The following is a 25,768-nucleotide window of genomic DNA, read 5'->3' on the forward strand; positions in this document are numbered from 1 at the left end:
AAAAGCTTCCAGATAATTTCAATCAGTTAGAAACCTTCCTAAACAAACAAACAAAACAAAAAAAAAAAGACAGTTCAACAATAAATCACGTTGAAGACACAATTGAGTCCGTTTATGTTGTTTCAAATAGTGGTGTTGCTGCACCATCGTAGATTAAATCAGTTAGAGTTCACTTGTTCTTTATGTCGGACCCAAAACCAAGTTCTGTGAAATATTTTGTCTGAGAGAAAATTTCAAATGTTTAGATCTTACTTGGGAAGCTATTTTATGAGTTCAGTTTCTCCAGGTATGAAATTCCTACAACTGAAATTTGGTGAGATCAGATGGCTCCAGTAGAGACCAAATTTTTAACAATTGACCTGAGAAAATGGGAAACCCCACCCCCCCACCCCCCCAAAAGAAAACCAAAGGTGCTACCATAGACTGTATACAGTCTATGGGTGGTACTGCAGTCCCAGAAACTTCCCCTGAGTGTAGATATATGTGGATGTATCCATATTTCCCACTAAAAATACAGTCTTTGTTTGACTTTTCAACATTATTTTTATCCTTTTCATGTATGCTTCTTGTGTACATATTATATTCAAAATATATGTGTTTTAATTATTCTTCCATGGTTTGTCTTCTCCCAGTTTAGCATATGTCCAAACGTGTTTGATATGTTTTAGCATCCTTGTTTAAACTGCCTCTATTTAGACAGTAGACTGGAATTAACTCCATTGCAATGACTTATATATACAAAATAACACCACCAAAATAACACAATGAAAAATAGTGTGCTATGACGGAAAGATGATGCAGGAGAAAGCTTTAAACATTAAACAGCAGTCAGTGAATGCAGCACGCTGCTCCTTTTCAGCAACAGTTTGTTTCATGAGTCAGAACGACACTTCAGACTTCGGTCCACAGCCTGATGTATGACACACAAACATGGCAAAAAATAGCATCCATTCTGTAGAAATATTCTATTTTTTAGCCACAAAATCAACACCCTACCCCACTGTATGGATGAGTTTGGACTTTTATTAGACACCTACACAGGATCTACTGTACCGAGGTCGTCTAGCCAGCAGGTGATTCAGCTGGTAGCAGGTTCTAAAACCAGAGTCAACTTCTTTACTTTGACCTCTGGAGTCTTTATAACATTTATACTGCTGGTAGAAAAACTGTTGTTTTCCTTACCAGTCTATCAAAAGGCTACATAAACAGACAAACAATCATGCTTAAGGACAATTTAGAGTTAAAAATTAACCTCAGCATGTTTTTGGACTGTGGGAGGAAGCTGGAGAATCTGTAGGAAACCCACACATGCACAGGGAGAACATGGAGACTCCATGCACAAAGATCCCAGGCCCAGGCTGGGATGTGAACCAGGAATCTTCTAGCTGTGATGCAACAGTGCTAACCACCACGCCACTGTGCAGCCCAATTAGCAAACACTGCAGACTGAATTTGTCCATTTTGCTGAGTATGTTGCATTTTATTTTCATGGCACCACACTTATTATTCAAGTTTCAACAGAAGATACAATGCATGCTTTTGCACCCCTGTAGGACTGGGTCTGCCTGTCTCTATTAGGGCATTATTTATATTGTTTTGAACTGAACAGGCTTTACTCACCTTTATCTGCAGATCTGGACTCTGGATTCTCCATGTAAAATTCTGCTTCACTTCCAGCCTTGCTCACTCTTATGTTAATGTAGGCAAGTGGAAGAAAATAGATAGATGTATTTATTTAAATACATTTTTGAGGTTTGGGTACTTTAACTACAATTCATTTCAACTTTTGCTATATTTAACAGTTATAGTTTTATGACAAACCTGTAGTTCTATGAATTGATTCCCACCTTTTTGTCTTGTGCCTTTTAGTTTGCACCTCTGTCAGGTCTTCATCTGAACATCTTTCCTGCTGCTCCACCAGCTGAGCTGCAAACAGCTGATAATGACTCAGACTGTGTGACATCAGCGTTGAACCTCCATCTTCTCCTACAGCAGTGTTAAATCTAGCAAACTAGACCTGCACGAGAAGACTTTCAATGATACTTTTAATAATGATAGTAATCGCTGTGGTTGATTTCAACAAAATCAACAACAGCTATGTTCATTTCTTCTATACAGTCTATGGTGGTGGTCAAGGCACAGTCTCAGAACTTTTTGATCGCACCTCATATCTCTGAAAACTGCAAAGAAAGTTCTCCATATTTGGAAACAGAATTCTTAACTCATGTATGATTTTAACTCAAAAATATGTCTCAGATTTCCAGCTGTGCAGCTTTACATCCTACAAACTGCCAGAAATTCAATTTAAAAATGATTAAAACTGCAACACCACACTCAGTTCGACCGTTTTTCGACAGTTCAAACTGAAAAATAGAATTAAAACGTCACTGAGACAAAAAAACAAACAGGTTAAAACAATATCTGAGTGCTTCACAAGATTATTTGTTTTTGCTGTGAAAAGATACAATTTAATCATATTACGACTTTCCTGATTTTCTGTTTTTTGCAGAGTAGTCAGATCTGCTGGACTTTATGTCATTTTGTAAAACAAAGTGTTCAGCAGTTGCTGGGACTCGCTGTACTTCCCTCTCTGTTTAAACATTTGCTGCATGTCCATTGTCCTGGACTCTCAGCGGCTTTCTCTCCACATCCAAAACACCAGTTAATATTCTCTTTGCCCCCTGCGCTCCTCTGGTCTATGCACTTATGGCCTGTTGTTAAGGTGCACAGCATCAAGCCGCTCTCTCTCTCTGGGAAACATTTTCCTTTATCTGTTTGATTTTTTTCCATCAGAGGGCCGAGGACGGACGGAGAGTCGGCGTTTGTGGACAAAACATGCCGCTGGGAGTTGATGCTTTCTTTGCTTTTGCACTGTGAAGCTCCACAGCTGCTTTCCCGCTGGATACTTATTTGTATGTGCATAAAGCAGTGTTGTTTGTCCTCCTGATGACGGCTTCATCTTTCATTTGAGCACAAAGCAGAAAGCAAACATCCTGCTGCTTGTTTTGATGGATGATCTTATAATCAAATGTCAAAATGTCACAGTAACAGCAGCAATAATGTAGTTTGGTGACAGATTGATAATTTTAATCAAACAATGATATGTAAGTTGTTGTTGCGACACGTTCAGACTCTCTGCTGTATGAAAACAGCTGCAACATCACACAGCATGTGAACAGGATTTATTTCTCTAATGAGAATGCAAAGAGCTTAAAATCAAAATATGCTGCATATAGGTCAAGAGTACGCCAAATTCTGACCATCTGAATGTCGCAGCTGAAATGGAGACTCATCAGACCAGGCTTTGTCCAGTCTTCTATTGTCCAGTTTTGTTGAGTCTGTTCCAATTGTAGCTTCAGTTTACTGTTCTTAGCTGACAGGAGTGGCACCTGGTGTGGTCTTCTGCTGTTGTAGTCCATCTTCTTCAAGATTGGACGTGTTGTGCGTTCAGAGATGGTATTTTGCATTCCTTGGTTGTAACCAGTAGTTACTTGTGTTACTGTTGCCTTTCTATCATCTTCAACCAGTCTGCCCATTCTACTCTGACCTCTCACATCAACAAGGCATTTTGGTCCACACAACCGCTGCTCACTGGATATGTTCTCTTTTTCAGATCATTCTCTGTAAACCCTAGAGATGGTTGTGTGTGAAAATCCTAATAGATCAGCAGTTTCTGAAATACTCAGACCAGTCTGTCTGACACCAACAACCACGACACATGCAAAGTCACTTCAATCCCCTTTCTTCTCCATTGTGATGCTCAGTTTGAACTTTAGCAAGGTCTGTTGACCACATCTACATGCCTAAATGCACGAAGTTGAGGCCATGTGATTGGCTGATTATCTATTTGTGTTAGCAAGCAATTGAACAGGTGTACCTAATAAAGTGGCTGGTGAGTGTATGTCAGAAGAATTCCAATTAATCTTCAATTTCCTCAAATCTAAAGACGATCATCACGAGGCTCTTTGTCACTGCAGGAACTTACTGGCTGCTTAAGTTCGTCCTGAACCTTTGTGAATACCCGGGTACATGTAATATTTCAATGAACTGCAGTGAAGTAAAAGTATAAAGTAGCATAAAAAGGAAATACTCAAAAGTACAAGTAAATTTTCAGCCAATAGAGATGACTTTTCGTAAAATGCAACCAACAGCTAATATATGCTTTGCTGTGAGATTTGGTTCAGATAAGATCAAACTTTATTAATCACCAAGGAAATTCAGACTCACTGGATAAATTGCAATAATGTTGTTGATCAAAATAGCTGCAAAACTGGAATTCCCACCAGTGTTAGCTGTACTTTATCAATACAGAGAAAACCCTGTCAGAAAGGTGTAAGCCTGCCAGTATTTCTGTTAAACTAGACAAAGCTGTTGAACATGGTAACTACTGAAAGAAACACCTCTTTTCATTTCTCTTCATTTGTGTTCCATCCAATTATTTTACTTGCTGAAATACATTTTACTTGCTGTAGCATCAGTCCAGCTTTTATAGATCTTTTTGTGTGTTTAGTTACATCATTATTATTGAGAGATGAAGGATCACTTCAACTGACAATCCACCTTATTCGAGTCACATTGCATATGAAGGTTCAAAATTAAACAATTGCTTAACAAAAATGAGCTGCAGAACTTCTATGTACTGCAACTATGCACACAAACTCTCTGCATATATTTCAATTACTACTCGTTTTTTTAAAACATCTGAACAGTAAATTATTCTGGTTCTGGTGTGCAGCTGCTCACTGACGCCCACACAATCGCTGACAGCTTGGGATGAAATGTGTTGAGGATTTGTAGCTTCGGCTGGTCCAAGACCTCGTCTTCGTCGTTCCACCTGGCAGCAGGAGAGTCATTGTGTTTCTCATTGTGGACGGCGAGCCTCCAAACCAACGTGCTGCCAGGTTTTAAAACAATCTCCTGCATCCATTCAGAGAAGAGGATGCCTGAGCTCTCTGGACTGAAAACAGATTTATAGGAGCGAATACAACTAATGAGACAGATGTCTAGAAAAGTGTTTTATGTTAATTGGAAGTTCAAAGAAGTGTTAAAATAGTGGGAGTAAAAGAAGTGCCTGTTAAAGGACACTTCAGTTTAACATGGCTTGGATCTTTTTATTGGATGGTGTTTACAGCAAAAGTGAAATTAAAATACTAACATATTATGATATTTGCATTGTAATTCAGTCTATAGCAGCCTTGTTCACCCTCTTGTTGTGGTGCAGGGTTGTGCTGAATTTAATTTTTTTTTTTTAATGAACTACTGAGAAGTCAGAAAAGCCAGTGAGTGATTTATCTACTGACACAAATGAAGACTTTTAATGTGACACTTTCTAAACTACTTTGGTTTAACAAAAAAAAAAAAGAAAAAAAAAATCAAGGTCATATTCATTAATGTTAAATTCAATGAAGTATGACCACTTTAACCTTTTCAAACAAATTTTACGAAATAATGTCAATAAAATCCTCATTCATCACAACCATAATTAAAATGTACCAAAGGCATAAAACAAGGTGCACTTAGAAAAATAAAAGCTGCGGTTGAATGGGTAGAAAAGTAAGAGATCTCTCTGTTGCACCATAAAATTATCTTTAGCTTGTCTAGGAATGCTAGCCACTTGCCAGGGGATGCTAGTTATTAGCTAAGGGAGGCTAGTTACATGCCCAGGAATGCAGATCACTAATCTAGGGATGCTGAGGGATCTTAGTTGCTAGTCTAGACATGCAGGTCACTAGCTGAGGGAAGGTTGGCACTAGCCTAGGAATGCTAGTCATTAGGCTAGAAGACTATGAGTGACTATCACTTGCCTAGGGATGCTTGTCATTCACCTAGGGATGCAAACCACTAGTCTGAGAAGGCTGGTCACTAGCCTAGAAATGCTAACCACTGGTCTAAGCATGCTAGTCACAAGGCTAGGAATGTTAGTTGCTGGTCTAAAAGTGCAGATCACTACCATAAGGAGGCTAGCAGCTAGTTCAGGTATGTGTCTGGCTAGTTTAAAGATGCTAGTCACTAGACTAGGGATGCAGGTCAAAAGCCTAGGAATGCTAATGGACATCTTGGGGACACTAGTGGCATAGGAATGCAAGTTGCTACATTAGAAACACTATTCACTAGTCTAGGAGTGTAAGAATGCTAGTGACTAGCCTAGGGATGGAGGTCATGAGTTGAGGGATCTTAGTTGCTAGACTAAATATGCAGATCATTCGCCTATGAATGCTAGTCATTAGGCTAGGAGACTAGGAGTGACAATCAGTTGCCTTGGGATGATTGTATTTCACCTAGGGGTGCTAGGCCTTGGCCTTTGGGTCCTTGTGGCTAGCCTAGGGATGCTAGTCATTAGGCTAAGGGACTAGGAGAGATAATCACTGGCTAGGGATGCAGGCCACTGGCCGAGGAATGCTAGTTGTTAGTCTTGGAGCCAAGAAATGCTAGTTACTAGTCTAGTAATGCAGGTCACAAGCATGGGAGTACCAGTCGCTAGCTTATGGATGCTAGTTATTAGCCTGGGAATGCTGCTGGCCAGGGACACCAGAGGTTTCTTTAGATGTGTACATTATTGCATTGAGATGATGAATCTAAAGTAAATGTAAACAATATGTAATCACAATAATGAGAAGTCACACTTTGTTTTTACATCATTAAATTATTGCCATAGCTTGCTAAGGGACGCTAGTGACTAGAGGTACTTGTCAGTAGCTGAGGAACATAGATCATTGACCTGGGAATGTCAATCCAACACTAAGTATGCAGTCTGCAGGAAGTGACTGATGAACTCAGTGATGACTGGTGCTCTGCGTCCAGTTATTTCCAGGTCAGGTTAGAGTTCAGACTCTTTACTGCTCCACAGAAACAGCAGAGACGTGAGCTTTGAGTCATGCAGCCCACAGCCACCCGCCCAGCTATTTCAGCCCGAGCCTCAGAGGATAATTATCCATCGCTGTACGAGCCCGAGGTTGATTATAATTATTCAGAGGCTCGGGCATAGTTAGGCTCCGGCTTTTCTTCCCTCTGCCTTTCTTTCTCTTTTGTCCTCTCTCTTTCTGTTTGCAGCAGCTCAGCCCATCTGCTAGCTGCACATGAATTTTTCATGCCTTTGCCCCCGAGCTGTGCAGTGTCAACAGAACATCGTTGCTGCTAACGTTCACTCTGCTCTCTCTTCTCTAAGTCTTATACTCCAAGTTTAAACTTTGTGTGCTGCCGGTGTTTAATTACTCTCGGGCACGGAAACCTTTTAAAACACTTTGTGTGTTATTCTAGGTGCATTTGTTTTTCCTCAGTTCCTTACAGCCTTTTTGTGTTCTCTCTACTTCAGTATAAGCATTGCAGAATCAGTCTGCCTGTTACAGTGCACAGACATCTTGAAGCTCCATGGGGACGTAGTTCGCAGCCCTGCGGCCGTTTTCCTCTAATTAACATTCAAGTTCAGGCCCAAGCCGAGTTGTAATGTCGATGTGTTATTGCATCAAGGGGGCAGGAGTTTGAAACACCTGCCTCCACACCATCGATGTGTCATAATCACCGTCCTCTGGTGTGTTTACACAGGAATTGGGAGTAATTATTTAATAAATTAGTGGGCGGTTGAATAATAAATCAATACTCCGCCTGTATGACAAGCCCTTTAATGTCGATTTGACAGCACAGTGGAAAACAGGGTTAAAACTGCACATTTGTGTTTGATTCTGTGTCACACAAACACATACATTCCAGCCTCGTCTGCCCAAAAATCACATTCCCACACAGCTAAGCTGCAATTACACTTCATGAAAAACGCGTTTTCTACTAGGAATACATTTAAAATTTAACACCTTTGCCATTAATTTCATTGCATTATTGCCACTCATTTTTAACCAACCATATATTAGATGTGACTGTGGTAACCCAGAAAATGTAAAAGAGGCTTCATACATGTTGAGGAAGAGTCAGAAACCATGATACTTACCCAAACGTAACCACATACTTTTGATTTTAAAACTTACCCAAGCTTCTACCATGTAGTTATGTTAAAGTGTCAGCCAAAGGGTGATGTTTTTCTGGACTTAACCACATAAATTTGGCGCATAAATCTAACCAAACAGTGAGGGAAAACTTACAAGATGCACAAACCCCGGCCTCCTGGGTGCTATTGCTGTCTTAACCCTCATGTCATCCTGTAGGTCAAATTGACCTGTTCTAAAGTTTGAAAATGTGGAAAAAAATACATATTTTCACAGTGAAAACTTACACATTTTCAACATTTCTGGTAAATTTTTGAAAATTTTTTTTGGTTTAAAAAAAGAAATGTAAAAAAAAAATGTTTCTTTAAGAACATTCGGAAAAAAATCAACCAAAATCCAGCGAACTTCGCTGGATTTTGGTTGATTTTTTTCCGAATGTTATTAAAGAAAATATTAGAACTTTTACTGATATATATGGAATCACTTTAGATATTTTTAGGATTTTTTTGGAAGATTTTTATTCATTTTTTGAAAATATTTACAATTTTTAATTTTTTTTAATTTTTTACATTTTTCTTGCCAAATTTGGGGATTTTTTTCTTTTAAAAATAAACTTTCAAGGGAAACTTTCAATGAATTTTCTTCCTGAAGATTTTGCAAATTTTTATAAATTTGGGGAATTTTTCCTGAATTTTTGGATTTTTTTTCAGACAAGGGAACAATATTTTTTGGTGCCATAAATGAGGACAACAGGAGGGTTAAGCCTTGATTATATTCCGGTGTAGACACCATGGATTTAAAGTTGCTGGAATTTTACTGCTTTTCTGGTCTGTGGTAGCCTGCTTGGAAGACTCCATTGCACACGTGCACAGTAGGTCACACCTACGTATTCATCCATGCACACTACTGCAGACCATGTGCATTATTGCTTTTATAATGAAATCACTCTACGCAGATTTTGGACTTCATTCGAATGCATGTGGAGCAATTCATTGACTCTTGCACACTTCAGGAGAAGATGAATTATGTCACGTGGACTCTTTCATACTTGCACCCCCTTATGCCTTCATCCTCCTTCCCTTTCTGGCTCCTTCAAACTGGAAGCCTTTCTCTGCTTATGTTAACACACTAGTACAATATGCCGCTACTAGAAAAGTACTGCAATATTCTGCCATTAAAAGTGATACTGGATCCCATTTTAATGGTACCATTACTTTATTTGAACAGCAGTGTTTTGCTGAGAGCAGCGTTTCCGATGATTAATGTCAATGTGCCACAGCAGGACAGTGTGATTGTAGTTGTGGTGAGACATTCCTGCCACCATAAGGCAAACGGACAAAAAGAAATATGGAATTATCGCTTACATAGCTGAAAGTGAGGGTGAGACACTGCAAAGCCTGTCTGCAAAAGATGTTTTATCTATGAAGACTGTTGGAGCTGACAGGTCCAGCTTAGTAAAGCATCTCGCCGACAGACATGCTGACTTTAACAAAGAATTCAAAGAGCGACAGGTTAGTGAACATGATAGATAACATAAGCACATCTTGCCCTCAAATATAAGTCAAATGTGCGTGAGATTCGTTTTGAAACAAACATTTTTTCACCATCCAAGTTTAAAGAGGCCATTTGTAAAGACCAGCGATAAATGTTTCATATGGTTTAATGTTTAAGGTAACTTAGCAATGTGGCAACATATTTCTGTCAACATCTATATGCAAACGCAGCTTTTGTACTTGCAACACCAACTTTTCCATAGCTTGCAAACTTTTAAATCAGGTGTTCACAGTGTGCTGTCAGCAAATACCAACTGAATACCTGCTAAAAGAGTGAAAGTTAAAGATTAAAATGTGCACTCAATTGTTGCTGCACTTATTTCTGCAAGGATTGAACCTTCATCAAGAGCTGATTTTGGCGAAGAGTTACAATATTTGAACACACTGTAGTACAATAATTTACATCTGTTGCAATGCAGCTGTTTCTCATCGTTCACTGCCTTGAAATGGCATTATAATTACTGTAAATGTTTATGTTATTGTAAAGTTCCATCTTCTGTCATCTATTATTCCATTACTTTTCCTGATGTTTCAGATTTTGGCTGTGGTATCATCTAGCCATCGATTTATTTAGGCAGGTATGGTCGGTTTTGTGACAACATTGCAGTCTTACATTTCTGAGAGAAAATATGTTTCTTTTAAAAAATGTAAATGAGAGCGCAGTTAAGTTGTGTGGGAATGTAATATTTGGGTGACAGGGTTGTACATTTTTATCTTAAGTCCGTTTATGAGTCTGGAACAAAATCTTCTTAAAGGCCCTCCTGAAGTCTCGGTTAAAAATCGTGTATATGATGGGGTTCAGGCAGCTGTTGCAGTATCCGATCCAGAAAAACAGGTTGAAGAGCGTGTCGGGGATGACACAGTTCTCCCTGCAGACAGCGTGGAGGCTGTAAGTGAAGAAAAATGGGAACCAGCAGAGCACAAAAACGCCCATCACCACAGCCAGAACAAATGTGAAGCGCTTCTCCCTCATTTGTGCCACTTTGTTTTTGGAAAGAGACATCTGCCGGCTGCGGAACGGCACCGGAGAGGGGAGGAGATAGTGGTGGGAGCAGTGTTCGGAGGAGGCCCAGGATATGGAGGCGCAGGACGGAGGAGGAGGAGGAGGTTTCAACCTGTTTGCTGTTCCCTCGGCCTCCTTCCCCTCCTCTGTTTTCACTCTAACGGCGGCCCTCCTGGGGAAGCGCAGAGACGAGGAAAACGAGGAGGATGTTTTCACGTCGGCCTCGCAGCTCTTCTCCTCTAAGTCGATGTCATCCAGCTCTCCTCTCCGGTGGCCGCTGCTGTTGCTGTCCACGTTGGAGGAGCTGTGTCGGTTCGTAGGCCGCGGACTGTCCAGCTCGTACTGGGCTCCTTTTAACTGGCAAGTCCTGGCGGCGCCCACAAAGCAGGTCTCGGACTGTGACGGCTGCCGCTCCATCACGTTCTTCGCCACGAACACGGTGGAGGCTCGCTGCTTGGCGACGCGGTAGATCTTACAGTAAACGAGTATCATGATGACTCCCGGTGCAAAGAAGGACACGAGGCAGGAAGAGAGGATGTACCACGTCTGGTTCATGAGGAGACACTCCTGCATCGGAGCGTCGCTCTCGTCCTCAGACTCCACGTCCTTCTCCTTCTGGGTCATGAGGAGCGGCGGGGACGAGATGACGATAGAAATGAGCCACACGATGCTGATCATCGCTTTAATCCGCTTGGGTGTCCGTTTGCGGTTGTAGCTGACGGCTTTAGTGACGGACCAGTAGCGGTCGAGGCTGATAGCGCAGAGGTGGACAATGGAGGAAGTGCAAAACAGGACGTCCAGAGCCAGGTAGAAGGAGCACCAGGTGGAACCAAAGTACCAGTAGCCCATGACCTGGAAAAAGCAATTAAGATATGTTAATAAGTCATTTAAAGAAGTGGGCTTCAGTCACTCAGAGAGGCATTGATGAGGATTATTTTGCCTCAAAATAACAATTCACTCAATATCTCACTGCTGGCTGCTGCTGTATTTACTTTGGAGGAAATACTTGCAGTCAGTTTGCTAGTTTCACACCAAACACCTCAAAAATTATTTACAGTCTTTTCACAGCTGCAAGAAACTGTAAAATATCCATCACATTCCTGCACAGCTTGTGCTTCCAAACAGACTCCCCTGCAGGGATAAAATGTCTGTCTGAAGAGGTAAAGACATACCGCTTCATCGTCTGTATTTTTCTGTCTGGCAGACGATAAAGAAGTAACTATTGCATTGCAGCACAGTTTGGTTACAAATCACCTATATTATGCAGCTTTAGCGTTTCTGAGGAGTTTTACTCGCAGTTTATGTTCATAAAGGGGTGAAATGAGGCTGAAGTTCAGAGAAAGGATGAGATGGATCTGTCGTCTTCAGTGTAGTCAATAGATGTATGAATCTTTTAACCAAGAATGACAAATATTCTCCGGTAAGAGCTCATCAAATGTGAAGATTTAACGTGACTGTAAACTAAATATCTCTTCTTTTTGCTCCAAGGACGTAATATCGATCCACCACTTTGACCGGGACTATTGTACGGATTTTCATGAAACAAAAAGGCAAAGCCCTGCCTCCTCCAGTGGATCACAATGGGAACGTTTTGCTGAAAAAGTCAAATCAGGGATCTTAACCTGATGGTTTGAGGCTTTAACCTTCAGAGGGCAGCACTATTAAAGTCTTTGGGTTGAGTCATATTAGAAAATGAGTAGTTTATACAACAACTACAAGGGGAATCGAAAGTGTTTATATCTCCAAAACAATAAATCTGAAAGCATACTGAAGAACAGACTGTCTTACTCTCTCTTGGAAGGTCATTCAATATCACAATGTGCCACAGATGCTTGTCAAACAAAGAAAAAAACACAGAGCTAGAGTGAATTTCTGATTGTTGATTCTGAAAAATTACAGAGATGCTTCGACACAGTCGGCACCTCTATCAGGAAGAAACACAAGGTTTTCAAAGCTGTTCAAGCCTCCAATAGGCAGTTCAGTGAGGCGTGATGACATTTTCTACATTAAAAAGTCATCTGTTTTTCAAGAAAGAATATAAACTCATTATTTAGGAAGGTAACCTTAGACGTGAGAAAACATCAACAGAAGTGATATATTCAGCCATATATTGATACAATTATAGTGGGTCTGCATTTCCTTTGTTTTCTCTCCAGTCTCATATTCTCGCCTCATTATAATTTCAACAGTCACTCAAACGTAAAACAAGGGAAGCAAACAGGCTGTAATAAAAAGCAGTTAAGGAATAAGACGATAAGTAAACCAGACAAAATGACCAGCATGACCCAAAGTACCAGACTGATTGTGCTTCGAGGGAAAAAAGAAAGAGTCAATAAGCAACTTTCCAACAAAGAAACACTGAGAAGCCCAAAGTTCATCTTAAAGGAAATAAAGAATTATGTGAGAACGTCTCACACATTTTAATGCAGAGCAGAGTCTCGTCACTGCTAGATAACATGATCAAATTAATTTGAAGTGGTCAAGTCACAGCAAAGGGACAAACAACACTTCAAAGTAAAATATGAACATTTCTCCATATCAGTGCTGATCATGTTTCCCTTCCAGTTTTTCAGATACCTCAGAGGTTGGACATGGAAATGTTCAAGAAGTTACTACTTTGTATTTTTATAATGAGTAGGAATGACCTGATCAATTTTTTTTTTCTGTTAAATACAGTCGTGACTGGAGGAGGTGGCAATTTCTGTGCTGGCACATAGCATTGTGAGGGTTTAGCTAGTAAAGGGGCACCATGACAAAGTCCTATGATGATTAATGACCTCCAAAAAGTGCACTTCTGTTAAGTCAAGCCACAATCAATTGAGATAGTGTTGCTGTTTATCAGTAGCATATTTAACAGCCAATTTTGTGCCTTGCATCATGTGTTAATGACTTAAATTAGCACAGGGCAAATGCCTAGCATGCTTAAATTATATTAAAATGAATCAATTATTGATTGACTATGCTGCATTTATTGGGCAAATTGTGTAAGTTTTCAACATCTGTGTTAAAGCTGATGTAAAGAAGGGATCGGGCTTAAGTTTGTAGCAATATTAATGAGTTAAAAATTTCTTGATCGACCGAAATCCCAATCTTAGGATCAGTGTAGGGACATTCATAATAATCAGGTACTTGAACGTCAACATCACCCCCACCAAAGAGAAGACTGATAGAGAGGAAGTGTTGCTTTTAAATGTTTTTTCTGTGTTTCAAGTTGTTCTGCAAATGATTTTAGGTCTAAAGAAAACAAATTTTGTCGCAAGAGACTTTTGGAAAATGAAGTGTTTTTACTTCTTGCCACTAGGGGTCACTACATTGCATAGCTTTACATTTCAAATGCATATGTAGCAGCAATTTTGACCAACTTTTGAGAAAATTGGCAAGAGAAAATGCCGATAAATGTTCGATTCTATCCACAACCTTTATGCAAATATTAGGAGTTGAAGTTGCTTCAGTATAGAAACAGTAGAAGAAGGTGCAGAAGAAGACAAGGGGAGGAAATAATATCATTCAAGTTGAGGCGGAAAAGGGAAAAAATGTAGATGAAACAGTGGCATTTATGTTTTCTTCATGTACTAATGTCCAGACGGAGCTTATATTTAGAAGAATTTGTCATCTCTCTGGTGAAGCAGAAGCATCAGGTCTGTTATCATGTATTATTCATCACTTATCTGTTTCCACTGCATGCTTCATTCTTTTTTTTTTTTCCAATTCTCAGCATTTCCCCTCGGGGTGTTTTATGCGCAGATTGAAAATGTGCATAAAAGTTGGAAAATGGAATGCTCCTATTGATCCACAATCCCGGATAAATACAGGTTTCCAACAGCGAACCTCATGCATAACGCAAAGCCCATTTACACCTGATTTCATCACGCAATCTTTATCTGGGCACAAGATTTAGCTGCAACATCTGCTTTTCCACCTTGTTGCAGACTTAACTTGATTCTGACTGCATTATGATCAAGTTCTTAATATTTGTATTTGTTCGGAAGAAGTGCCATTTAAAATTTGGGAGGGCTCATCTGCAGACTGTTGAGACAGCAGGAAAGGGAACGTTCGGAGATTTTGACTAGTTGAATGGATTTTCAGTCAGTTGGTTCACAATTTCAGTCCAGACTGAAATATTTTCATAGATATTTGATTGATTATAGTGAAATTTTCTACAGACGTTTAGAGCTCTCACAAGATGAAGAACTTTGCTGAGCCCATTGACGTTCCCTCTGGTGCCACCAATGGTTGATAGTTTTGGTTTTTGGGTTAAATGCCCCCACAACTGTTCTGTGCAGAATGTGGCACAAACATTTACGGTATGTAATTTGTGAACTGTGATTGTTCTCTGACTTGTCTTACACCAACATAATCTCAAATTTAAAATTAAAAACAACCAGGCTTTTGAATATTTGCATTTCTGCACAAAGAATGGAAATGATATTGAGGTTGACAGGCTCATACAGATGCTACTGTGGCTGGGGACTCTCCAATTCTTTCCTTTATGAATGTACAATCATTTGGCTACATCTGTTGTTCCAGACTGTCCACGGGTTGTTCTTCAATCAGGCCACCAGCTGGAAAAGGCCAGAAAAACTATAACACTGTTTAACTGTTTAAATTGATTAATGTGTTTAAACAGATATCCTCTTGATATGAATAAGTGCATGTAAAGTCCCTTTGGTGGTATGGTTGTCTTTGTGCTTTCTTTTTGATGGGCAGAACTCACCGAGGAGAAACTTGTTGCAGATGTGAAACCATATTTGACAGCAATACTTAAAAAAAAGAAAAATTCTGAGTCATCTATGTTTGAAAATGACCATCCTACACACAACACGAAGTTTGATGTATTAACTTTGAGTGTTCTCTCTCCTGTAGTTCATGTTTAGCCCTTTCTACAGGTATCGCTAGATCTGGAGGTACACGTCTTTGATTATGGGTTGCTTGTCTTTTTGTTTTCTTTTCTTTCTGCTATCCTGTTCTCTCTCCCCCTAACTGGTCGAGTCAGATGGCTGCTCTCTCTGAGCCTGGTTCTGCCAGAGGTTTCTTCCTGGTAAAGGGGAGTTTTTCCTTCCAAGTGTTGCTCAAAGGGAATCCAAAGGAATCTTGAGACTTGTTTGGTTTCTCTTTAGAATTTTATAAGGTCTTGACCTTACAACGTGAAGTGCTGTGAGATGACAAATGTAGTGAACTGGAGTTTTACAAATACAACTGAATTAAACTGAATTGACTGGGTCACGCTGACTTTGATCTCTTCACTTCTGCTGTCAAGGTGGGTATTCAGGTAAGGACTCAAGTGCAGGCAGAGAGGAACAAAAACAGGAGGGTAGCAAACAAGATGAACTGGCACAAGACAAGGGAACAAAAGAACTCTATACACAGGTAACTAATGGGGAGACACGACAGATAAAACTAATCAGGGCAATAAAAAGAAAGGAAACGGTGACAAAGGGAGGAAGAAAACACACAAGGACAGGGATCTTTACATATTAAAACAGGAAATAAACTGAATAAAACCCAAGACGATGACATCTGTTGTTGAGATTCAGGGAAACGAGAAGTATTTATCGCGACAATAAAATCGTAGCTCTTTGCAGCTTTCCAAGAAACCTGACTTTCACGTGGATCGTTTTGAAGTCCCAACTCGTTTGTGTTTAAACCACTAAAAACTCATCTCTGTGTATCAAAGTTACATATTTAGATTTTTTTGCCTTAAAATATTCCCGTTGTGCCTTAAAAGGGATTAAATGTAACTCTACACCGATGCCTCCAGTAGTATAGTTGTATTTACCCCTCCATCATTTGCTGCAGTCCAAGCACACCAGCTCACTTACGACTCTGCTCAAACACTGTAAAACTACTCAACATTACACAATGGCTAGCAAAGTACTGGAGTATTTCAGCCATACATGCTGAGAAGCATAATAATACAGAAAGTCTAACCCTGTAAGCTGACAGGATCACTTCTTTAGGTTTGTTATGTATGAAACTTCAGAAGACTGAATTACTGTTTTTGAGGTTGTCATCAGTACGCTGCAGTGTCAAAGTGGAAATATTCATCCACGGTGTTGACTCTTTATTTCACTCATGTGTCTTCCAGCTTATAAAGCTACGTGGACAAGCTAACAAGATCAAAAACTAGATTTTCACTAGTATGGGTCTTTAAATCTTCACTTCAGTTGGACTTAAAATTAAAAACATAAAATATAATTTTGGTAAATGCTTTAGGGATTCTTGCAGCGTGACTAATCGAACCACAAAAGCCTCAATCATTGGAAATAGGCCACAGTGAAATAAACCGAAATGATCCTTTAAGTCTTTAATTCCCATCTTGAGGCGTTCAATGATTCACAATGCCAAATGTAAAATGAAAATGGCTGAACATAATAAACTTCAGCTTCATTGGATATATCAATGGAATAGAGGTGGATTAACAATGGTCAAAATAAGGGGCAATGACATAATATTTTAGCTAGATCAGCTTAGTCAGAATATTCAACACAATTAGCTTTCTAAGTATTCCTGGCTGATGAAACAATAGCATTACAATGCCACGAGACACGTAATCAATAGGTATAGGTACATTTTCTGATAGAATATTGATTAGTGTCATCAAATGCATGAAAACACACGATGAAAACACAATGTTTGGGTCTTTGCCAATCATGTCTATATAAAGTGAGATCATTCCTTTATCATCTTTTACTTGTGTATTTTTCATTATTGTTTTCTATGTATGTCTTGCCATACAGGATAAAGTAGATCATTTCAAATTAAAATGTTTTTCCTGGTCTTTATTGGGGAAGGCTAATTACATCATCGATAAATCATTGATATCTACTTAAGCATGTTTTTTTCTAGGTTTCTGAGCTATATCGCCCAGCCCAATGTTTATGTGTAATAATTAACTTAAATCAGTTTTGTCAGAATGGCACAACAAGTTACCACATATCATTAACGCTACATGCTCATACAGCCTTTGTCATTTACTAATGTGATCCAGCAGCTTCATGTTCACTTATTGGGAATGGCGCCATATTGAATGATGTCAGAGCATCTGCTTCAATCTGACGGCATGAAACTCTGAGTTTGAGAGCTAAATATTATGCAGCCATAGTGGTGACCATAGCTGACTGAACAAGGTTAAAATATTCATCATTTGGTAGACTGAGTACAGCATTCTTTCACACAGATGGTTAGAAGAGTCTTTGAGGAACTTTTACCAACATCTCCAGTTAATTAACCTTTAGAGGAACCAACCTGAATACATCCATCTGCACTTATTCCCACGTTAACATGTGTCTTTCCTTAAAAAGATAAGTTCCAGCTGTAGGTTGTGTGTGAAAACCATCTGTTCTAGAGCACAAACATCTGACAAACCTCACCTCATTGGCCAGAGAGAAGGGGATGACCAGCGTCGCCACCAGAATGTCCGCCGAAGCCAGAGACACCAGGAAGAGGTTCTGAGGCGCCCTGAGGGCTCGGCTGGTGAACACTGCCACCACTACCAGGACGTTGCCCACCACGGTGCCCAGGATGATGACGGTGACCACCAGCACGATGAGCACCGACGCCACCTGCGAGTGAGGAGGTAGAGGAGGAGGTCGGGACGAGGAAGGCGACGCCTGGCTGACATTCTCCAAAGAAGAGTTTGGCAGCAAAGTGGCCGGCATCGTGGCCATTACAGGCGTGAATACATCCGATAAGTCCATCCTGGTTAAACGGTTATGATCCACATTTTTCAAAACTCCTGTGCATTTGGCGCACTAAGAGGCAGCCAGTGAGGAAATAAAGTGCAAAACTGGCAAAGAGAATGAGGAAAAAAAGGAAAGAAGCAACCAGCTTCCAAATATTAGATTTTTTAAAAGCAAACAGAACAAAAATTACACATGCATGTCTCCAGTCCTCTCAGCTACAGTAAACACTTCATAACATTACACCTCCAAAACACACTCCTCAATGTGCTGCAACACATCTTGCCTCCGCATGAGGGATTTGCATGATTTAAGGTAGGATTTTTTAAAAGTCACACCTTAAAATATCCACTCACAAGCACATCGGAACCCACAGGTTGACATACTGTGTAAAAGCTACGAGACTGGCCTACTTATTCCAATGAGATGCAACAACAAGAAAAAAAGAAATGCATATGGCTACAAGATCTAGTTGGAGCAAGGACGGAAACCCCATTTGTTATGCACGGTACCCTCATACTGCTGCACTGAGAAAAAGATCAGTGTGGCAGGAGGAAAAGAAAAAGGTAGAGAAGAGATGAGAAAATGGGAAGAAGAGATTTTTTTAAAAAGGAGGTGATTTAAAAAGAAAGAAGAAAAAAAAAGCAAAGATGCAGAAGAAAGAAAAGCAGAGCTCCCGACTTTCATGCGAGTTGCTGCCGAGCTGAGTGACACTGCTGCTGCCGCTCGCTGTTCGCTGACTCTACCGCTGGAAGAGAGAAGAGGAGGAGGAGGAAGAGGAGGAGGAGGAGGAGAGATGAAAGGAAAGAGTAAGAGATGCGTGGAGAGGAGAGAGATCTTTGTAGGAGAGGACGACAAGTGGGATTGGAGAGTATAGATAAAGGTCAGGAAATGAGGAAGGAGAAAGAAAAGAGGAGAAAGAAAAGGGAGGAAGGTTTTACATAGAAGAAGGAGAAAGAAATGGAGAGGGAGGAGGAGAAAAGGAAGGCAGGAAGGAGAGATGAGAGGAAAATGAATACAAGAAGATGAAAGAAGACGAGAGGAGATAGGAAAGACGAGAGAAGAGGAGAGATGATTAGAAGAAAATAGGAGATGAGAAAAATGAAAGAAAGAGGGTGAGGGGAAAAGATGGAAGGAAAGAGAGGAGGAAAGGTAAAGATAAAAAGAAATGAGATGAGGAAAAGGAGACAGACAAGGATGAAAAAGAAGATAGGAGATATGTGGACAGAAAAGAAGAGGAATGAAAAAGAAAGGAAGGATGTAAGGAAGGAGTAAGGAAGGAGTAAGGAAGGAGGAGGAGAACATCAAGGACAGAAGAGAGATTAAAACAGAGGAGATTTGCAAGGGAAAGGAAAAGAGACACAGGTGAGAAAAATGAAAAAGAAGACAGGAGAAACATGGACAGAGGAGGAGAGGAAAGAAAGATACGAGGAAAGAGAGAAATGCCGAAGAGACGAGAGAACGGGCAGAAAATTAGAGGGGACAGAAAGAAAGACAGGACGAATGAGGAGAAGATAGAGGAGAAATGAAAAGGAGTGAAATAAGGAGAGGAAAAAGGAAAAAATGGGAAGAGAAAGGAGATGAGGAAAAGGGCAGGGGACAGGAGGAAGAAAAAGAAGAAGGAGGACGAGAAGAATGAAAGACAGGAGAGGAAAGAAAACAGAAAGGAAGGATCGAGAGTAAGGAAGGAGGAGAAGATCAAGGACAGAGGAAAGATGAGGAAAAAGAGGAGATTCGCAGAAGTGAGGAGAGACAGGAAAGACGAAAGGAAAGGAAGAGGATGAATGTGAAGAAGAAAAAGAGAGACAAGATTTGAAGAAAGTGAGCAGGAAAAGAAAAAAATGTGAGGAAAGAAAGAAGGAAAGAGGTAAGGAAAGTTAAAGATAGAGAGATGAGGAAGGTGGGAAGAATGAAAGAAGTGATTCAGAGGGGAGGATGGAAAAGAAAGAAGACGGGAGGAAACAAAGACAGAGGGTAGGGGAGGAAGGAAAGGAGATAATGAAGAGTAAATGAAGAAAAGGACAAATGGGAAGATCGATGTTCGAGGAGAGACGAGGAAATGAAAAAGAAAGAATATTTATAGGGGTGAGGAGAAGAGAGAAGAGACGAAAGGAGACGAGGGAAGACAAACAAAAGGGCAGAAAAAGTGAGAAGAGATGAGGAAAAGATGAATGAGAAGAAAGGATAGAGGAGACATGAAAAGGGGTGAGTCAAGGAGAGGAGGAGAAAAGAGGAAAGAAAGAGCAAAGGAAGGATGACAAAAAACAAGATGAGGTATGTAGACGGAGGAGAGGAATGAAAGATGGGAGAGGAAAGAAAAAAGAAGAGAGAGAGGAGAGGGAAGGAGGAGGAGAAGATCAAGGACAGAAGAGAGATAAAGAGAAAAAGAGGAGATTCACAAGGATGAGGAGAGGAAAGAAGTAAGAAGAGATGAGAGGAGATGAGAGAAGGAATTAAAGAAAAATGAGAGAAGAGGAAGAAAGGGAGGATAGAAAATGGAAAAAAGAGAGGGAATAAAAGAAAGATGGGGGAAGATCAAGGATAGAGGAGTGAAGGAGACAGGATGTGGAAAAGAGGAGATCTGTAGGGAAGAGGAGTAGAAACAAGAGAAAACAGGAAAGGAGATGAGAGGAGGGGAAAAATAAAACAAATGAGGAGATCAAGAACCCTAATAGAAAAGGAAAGAAAGAGAAAAGAGCAGAAAGACAGATGATCAACAAGAGGAAAGTGGAAGAGAAGAAAGAGCAAGAAAAGGAATAAAAGAAAAGGTTAAGATGAGGAGGAGAGATAGAAAGAAAGGACGAACAAGGAGAAAATCAAGGATAGAGGAGAGATTATTAAACAAAAAAAAAGAGTTTCACAGGAAAAGGAGAGAAAAGAGCAAAAGAGGTGAGAGGTAAAAAAAGGAAAACAACCAGAGAGGGAAGAAGAAAGCATGAATGAGGAGAAGGAGAGAGGAGATATGAAGAGGAAAAAGATGAGAGGAGGAGAAAAAGGAAAAGGGAAAAGGACGAAAGAAAGATGAGTGAGGAAGGAAGAGAGAGTACGAGTAAGGAGAAGATGAACTGAGGATAAAGGAGATGATGAAAAAGAAAATACAGAATGACAGGAGAATAAAGAGAAGAGAGGGGATTAGACTGAGAGGAAATAAAAGAAAGCTGTTAAAAGAAGAGAGGGAGAGGAAGAAAGAGAGCATAAATGAGGGTGAGAAATGAAAGAAAGGCCAGTTAGCTCGACAACGGCGTCAACTTTTGAGCAGTCATCAATCAATTCCCATTTATCCCGAGATGAGCGAAAAGCGAGGAGCCTTTTATTTAATCACTCGCCGATGCTCTTAATTTAGCCGCCTGGCTCTGAGCGCTCACATGTAGGCAGATCAGCCGGCAGCCTGGATTCATTCCTCCTAAATCTGAAAGCGGCAAACAACATTGTGGCACTCGCTCGCCTTTCATACCGGCTCCAGAGGTGGACAGCCTCCTCAGTCGGGCCTCACAAGGCTCGGCGTGCCGTGAATCCAGCGGGGAGGTAATGGTGTGATGCTGCAACCGTTGGGCAGACTTAGCAGCAGATCAGGGACGGCAACACAGCTCGTATTTTCACTGGACCAGCCATTTCTTCCACCTAAAGAGCCTCCAGGAAATCAGGTCAGAAGGAAAAAAGTCCCTCAATGCTGGAAAATTCACACATCACCACCAGTTGTGTTATGGAGTACATAATGGGCAAAAGATGCAACCGAAATGAGATCCCCAGAGGGCTGTTCAGATGGACCTGAGGCCAGTGGAGGCTTGTTTCTGTCTACGCTATGAGCTGAACATCAACCGTTCTCAGAAACATCACAACATTTATGCTAATAGGATCATCACAGCACTCCTTCCTCATGTTACCAGCACATTAAATGGACGTTATTATAGCAGATCATTCAGTACATACTAGTCAGTAGGGACCATCTCTACTTCTAGTGGTCCCAGTAGGCCGTTTTCAGCCCATAATGGAGCTCCACTGTCATCTCATTTACTGGAGATGGGGCTCCAATATTGGCATTGACAAAGTGGAACAAAGTCCACATTTGGAGCTTGGAGAGGTTGGTGGTGGTGGAGTAAGTCGGCCAGTTTTCAGAGGGTGTTCGGGTAAGTTTAGGCACCAAAATCACTTGGCTAAGTTCAGGCAACAAAACTACTCATTCAGGTTAAGGAACCAAAGGTAGTTGGTTAAGTTTAGGCAACAACATTACTGGGTTAAGTTCAGGTAACAAAAGCACTCGGTTATTTTTAGGCACCAAAACTTCTGGTAAAGCTTAGGCACCAAAACTACTAAGTTAGATTTAAGCACCAAAGGTAGTTGCTTGAGTTTAGGCATCAAACCTAAAAAGTACTGGTAAAGTATATTCACCCAAACCACTTAGCTAAGTTTAGGCACTAAAACTATTTGGTTAAGTTTAGCCACCAACTCTACTTGGTTGAGTTTAGGCACCAAAACTACTTGCTTAAGTTTGGGGACAAAAACTACTTGGTTTTGTTGAGGCATCAAATGTAGTTGATTAAGTTCAGGCAACAAAACTTCTAGGTTAGGTTTTGGTAATAAGACTGTGGTTAAAGTTTCAACACCAAAACTACTTGGTTAGGTTTAGGCAAGTTACAAACTACTTGGTTGAGTTCAGGCACCAGAGCAGACTTGTAAGGTTTAGGTACCAAGACTACTTGGTCAAGTTTAAACAACCAAACTACTTGGTTAAGTTTAAGTACTACAACTATTTGGCTAAGTTTAGGCACTAAAACTACTTGGTTAAGTTGAGGCATCAAAGGTAGTTGCTTAAGTTTGGACAACAAACCGTCTAGATTAGGTTTCAGCAACCAGACTATGTGGTTAACTTGAGGAACCACGACTAATTGGTTAAGTTCTGGCATTGGAGGTACTTAGTTTAGTTTAGGCAACAAAACTACTTTGTTAGGTCTATAAAAGGGATCATGGTTTGGGTTAAAATAAACCCTGTTGCCATGTGTATTAGATGCAGTAAATCTCCATTTTGTAGGTTTCCCAGGGTGAAGACTCCTCTCCAGATTGTACATGCAGTTCTTCACATGACCACAAGAGGTTGCTGATGTTGTTGGAGTTATTTTCTGTTTATTGTTGATCAAAATGGATGATAATGCACCTTCTGAGCCGACTAGAAACTGGAGGAGGTCTCTAATGGCCTATATACATATATGAGAAATGGTCTGCAATCATAACTGGCTATTAAATGGGCTGATCGCGTCTAAATCAAATCAAGTGGGCACTAAAAACAGAATGCTCAGAGCACAGGTGCAGAGTTACAGCCTGCACACCACGACAACTTGCTCTCGTCTCAGAAACTTATATGTTTATCCATCCATCCATCCATCCATCCATCCATCCATCCATCCAGTCCAAACAGTTTAGTTCTATTTTGAGACTGACTTGTAAAGTGAGACCTCTGCACTGTGGACAAGAAACTAACATGAATTTCAACAAAGTTTAGAGCTGTCCAAAGGTTTATCTTGTCAAATCCGACTATTGTCCTCAATTTGCAGGAGTTTTGTAATGGTGGTGTGAGAGGAAAAAACAAAACTAGGATCATTAAAGTCATATTGACTCGAGTATATTGTCTGCACATAATGTCATGGCATCCAAGTTGTCTAAATGTTTTACTGCTGATCAAAGTGGACCAGCAAGTGGTCGCCAGGTTGAAATCGGCATCTGCAACAGCATAAAGCCCTGCAGCCAAACGAAACTTAAGTCTGATAAGGTCAAAGAATGATGCTGTAGTATTTAATATTACAGTTATAATGTAATATACAATTTTACAGCTCCATATATACATATCAGGTTCTTTTCTGCATAGTGGACTTTTTGGCACCTCCTAAACAGGTTTAATTCAGCTCCAAAAGTATAAAAATTGAGAAAAAAATATCTATACATATTTTCTACCCAGTTTTGTTAATTAAGACTTTCATTTAATTAAGTATAATAACCATTTTGGTGTATGAAATTATCAGAAATAGCAGCAAAATTCTTAGATTTCATAGAAGTAACAATACATAGGGGTGTCTTTGCATCTTCTTCTGTTGCCCTTTATTCTCAGTCAAACCACAGAGCAACATAAGCTGCCAGACTAGGAGGTTTTCACCTAACGTTGATGTGGGTGGGTTGTTGTAATCTAAGTCTCTTTTAAAGGCTTTTTTGGGTGGGATGTTTGCCTTCTTTTGATTATTATTATTATTATTATTATTATTATTATTATTATTATTATTATTATTATTATTATTATTATTATTATTATTAGTAGTAGTAGTAGTAGTAGTAGTAGTACAGCAGACATTGACAGAGTAAATCATTGACAAGTCTGACTGGCTGGGAGTTCAACCAGGGATTGTTTGGTTTATGAAGTGTCAGAAAATGTGTCCCACAGCCTGAGATTACATCCTGAAATGTTTTGTTTTGTCCACAACCCAAAGATATTCAGTTTACTGTCATAGAGAAGCGAAGAAAACAAAAAAAGTATTCATATTTAAGAAGCTGGAATCAGAGGATTTAGATTTTTTCATGATAAAAGTTACTCAAACCTATTAATTGATTATCAGAAGAGTTGGCAATTGATTTAATAGATAAATATATATATTTTTTTAACTTTAGTTGCAGATTTAGTGAAATAATAAAAATCGACACTCCAATAACACACAATATTCTGGAATATGCCATTCTGCATGAAAAGTACTTTAAGTTTTGGTACTTGAAGTATGTTGTGATGCTAAAACTTTTGCACTTCTACTAAAATAACAATTTAAATGCAGGATTTTAACTTGTAACTGTACTTCTACACTGTGATATCTGTGTTTTACTTCAGCACAAGGACTGAGTACTTCTACCTCTGTTTGACACAAGGTTACATTTAAATGATTTATCTTCAAAAAACATTCTATTTTATTAAAACATTATCAGACTTTGCAGAAAAAAAATTATAGTAACATTTAAACTCAAACTGTATGTACATTTTTAAATGTCCGTGTACTGTTTAATGACTATTTTGTAGTTTGAATGGCACACTTAAGTCAATATAGAGTTTTGAAAAGCAGTCTGAGCTTGACAGAACTAATTTAAAACAGGTATTTGTACCACTGACTGCTGTTTTTTTTAATCACTATCTGTTTTGAAACTATATAAAACAGAAAAAGCTGTAGTTTTCAGCAATCACGACTGAAAGAAATTTTGTGATGAATCTATTGGTTACTAATGTGAGTATTTCTAATCATTTTTGGACAAGAATGGGCATCTTAAGCTTTTTGAACCCCCCCCACACGTTAATATAAATGTATTATTGTGAGTTTTTGTGTTTTAAAAACCTTTGTTGATCATTTCCAGACTATCCCTGTGTGCAGTGTATGTCGTGTTGTTTTCACAGCTTCTCACTGACACACAGGTCTGACTGATTGCTCATAATTACCTGATCGTGATGCATGTGTTGGCAAACGTACTGCCTGTCAGCAGACAACACAAGCATCCATTTAGAGGCGTGTTTCTGGCCACCTGATCAATCTTCCAATATTTTCTCCCCTATTTTGATGTGCACAGACTCTGGACTCT

The 25,768-nt window shown here is 39.7% G+C and overlaps 1 protein-coding gene across 1 annotated transcript; it reads right to left on the reverse strand.

The window, feature by feature from the left end:
* Positions 1–8,383: 8,383 nt before the first annotated feature.
* LOC111570710 (alpha-2Db adrenergic receptor-like) lies at positions 8,384–21,011 on the reverse strand. The gene is made up of 2 exons (XM_023273614.3): positions 17,861–21,011; positions 8,384–11,342 (listed from the first exon to the last, which is right to left on the reverse strand). The coding sequence occupies exons 1-2, from the start codon at positions 18,185–18,187 to the stop codon at positions 10,203–10,205; spliced, it is 1,467 nt and encodes a 488-aa protein (XP_023129382.1). The 5' UTR covers positions 18,188–21,011; the 3' UTR covers positions 8,384–10,202.
* Positions 21,012–25,768: the final 4,757 nt, after the last annotated feature.

Source organism: Amphiprion ocellaris, chromosome 1 (genome assembly GCF_022539595.1).
Source record: "Amphiprion ocellaris isolate individual 3 ecotype Okinawa chromosome 1, ASM2253959v1, whole genome shotgun sequence".
In the NCBI taxonomy this organism is placed as follows: domain Eukaryota; kingdom Metazoa; phylum Chordata; class Actinopteri; family Pomacentridae; genus Amphiprion; species Amphiprion ocellaris.

Coding starts and splice junctions, on each gene's coding strand:
- LOC111570710 (XM_023273614.3), bottom strand. CDS start 18,187: ATGGACTTATCGGATGTATTCACGCCTGTAATGGCCACGATGCCGGCC. Junction 11,343..17,860: donor CCTTCTCTCTGGCCAATGAG/GTGAGGTTTGTC, acceptor TGCTTTTTCCAG/GTCATGGGCTACTGGTACTT.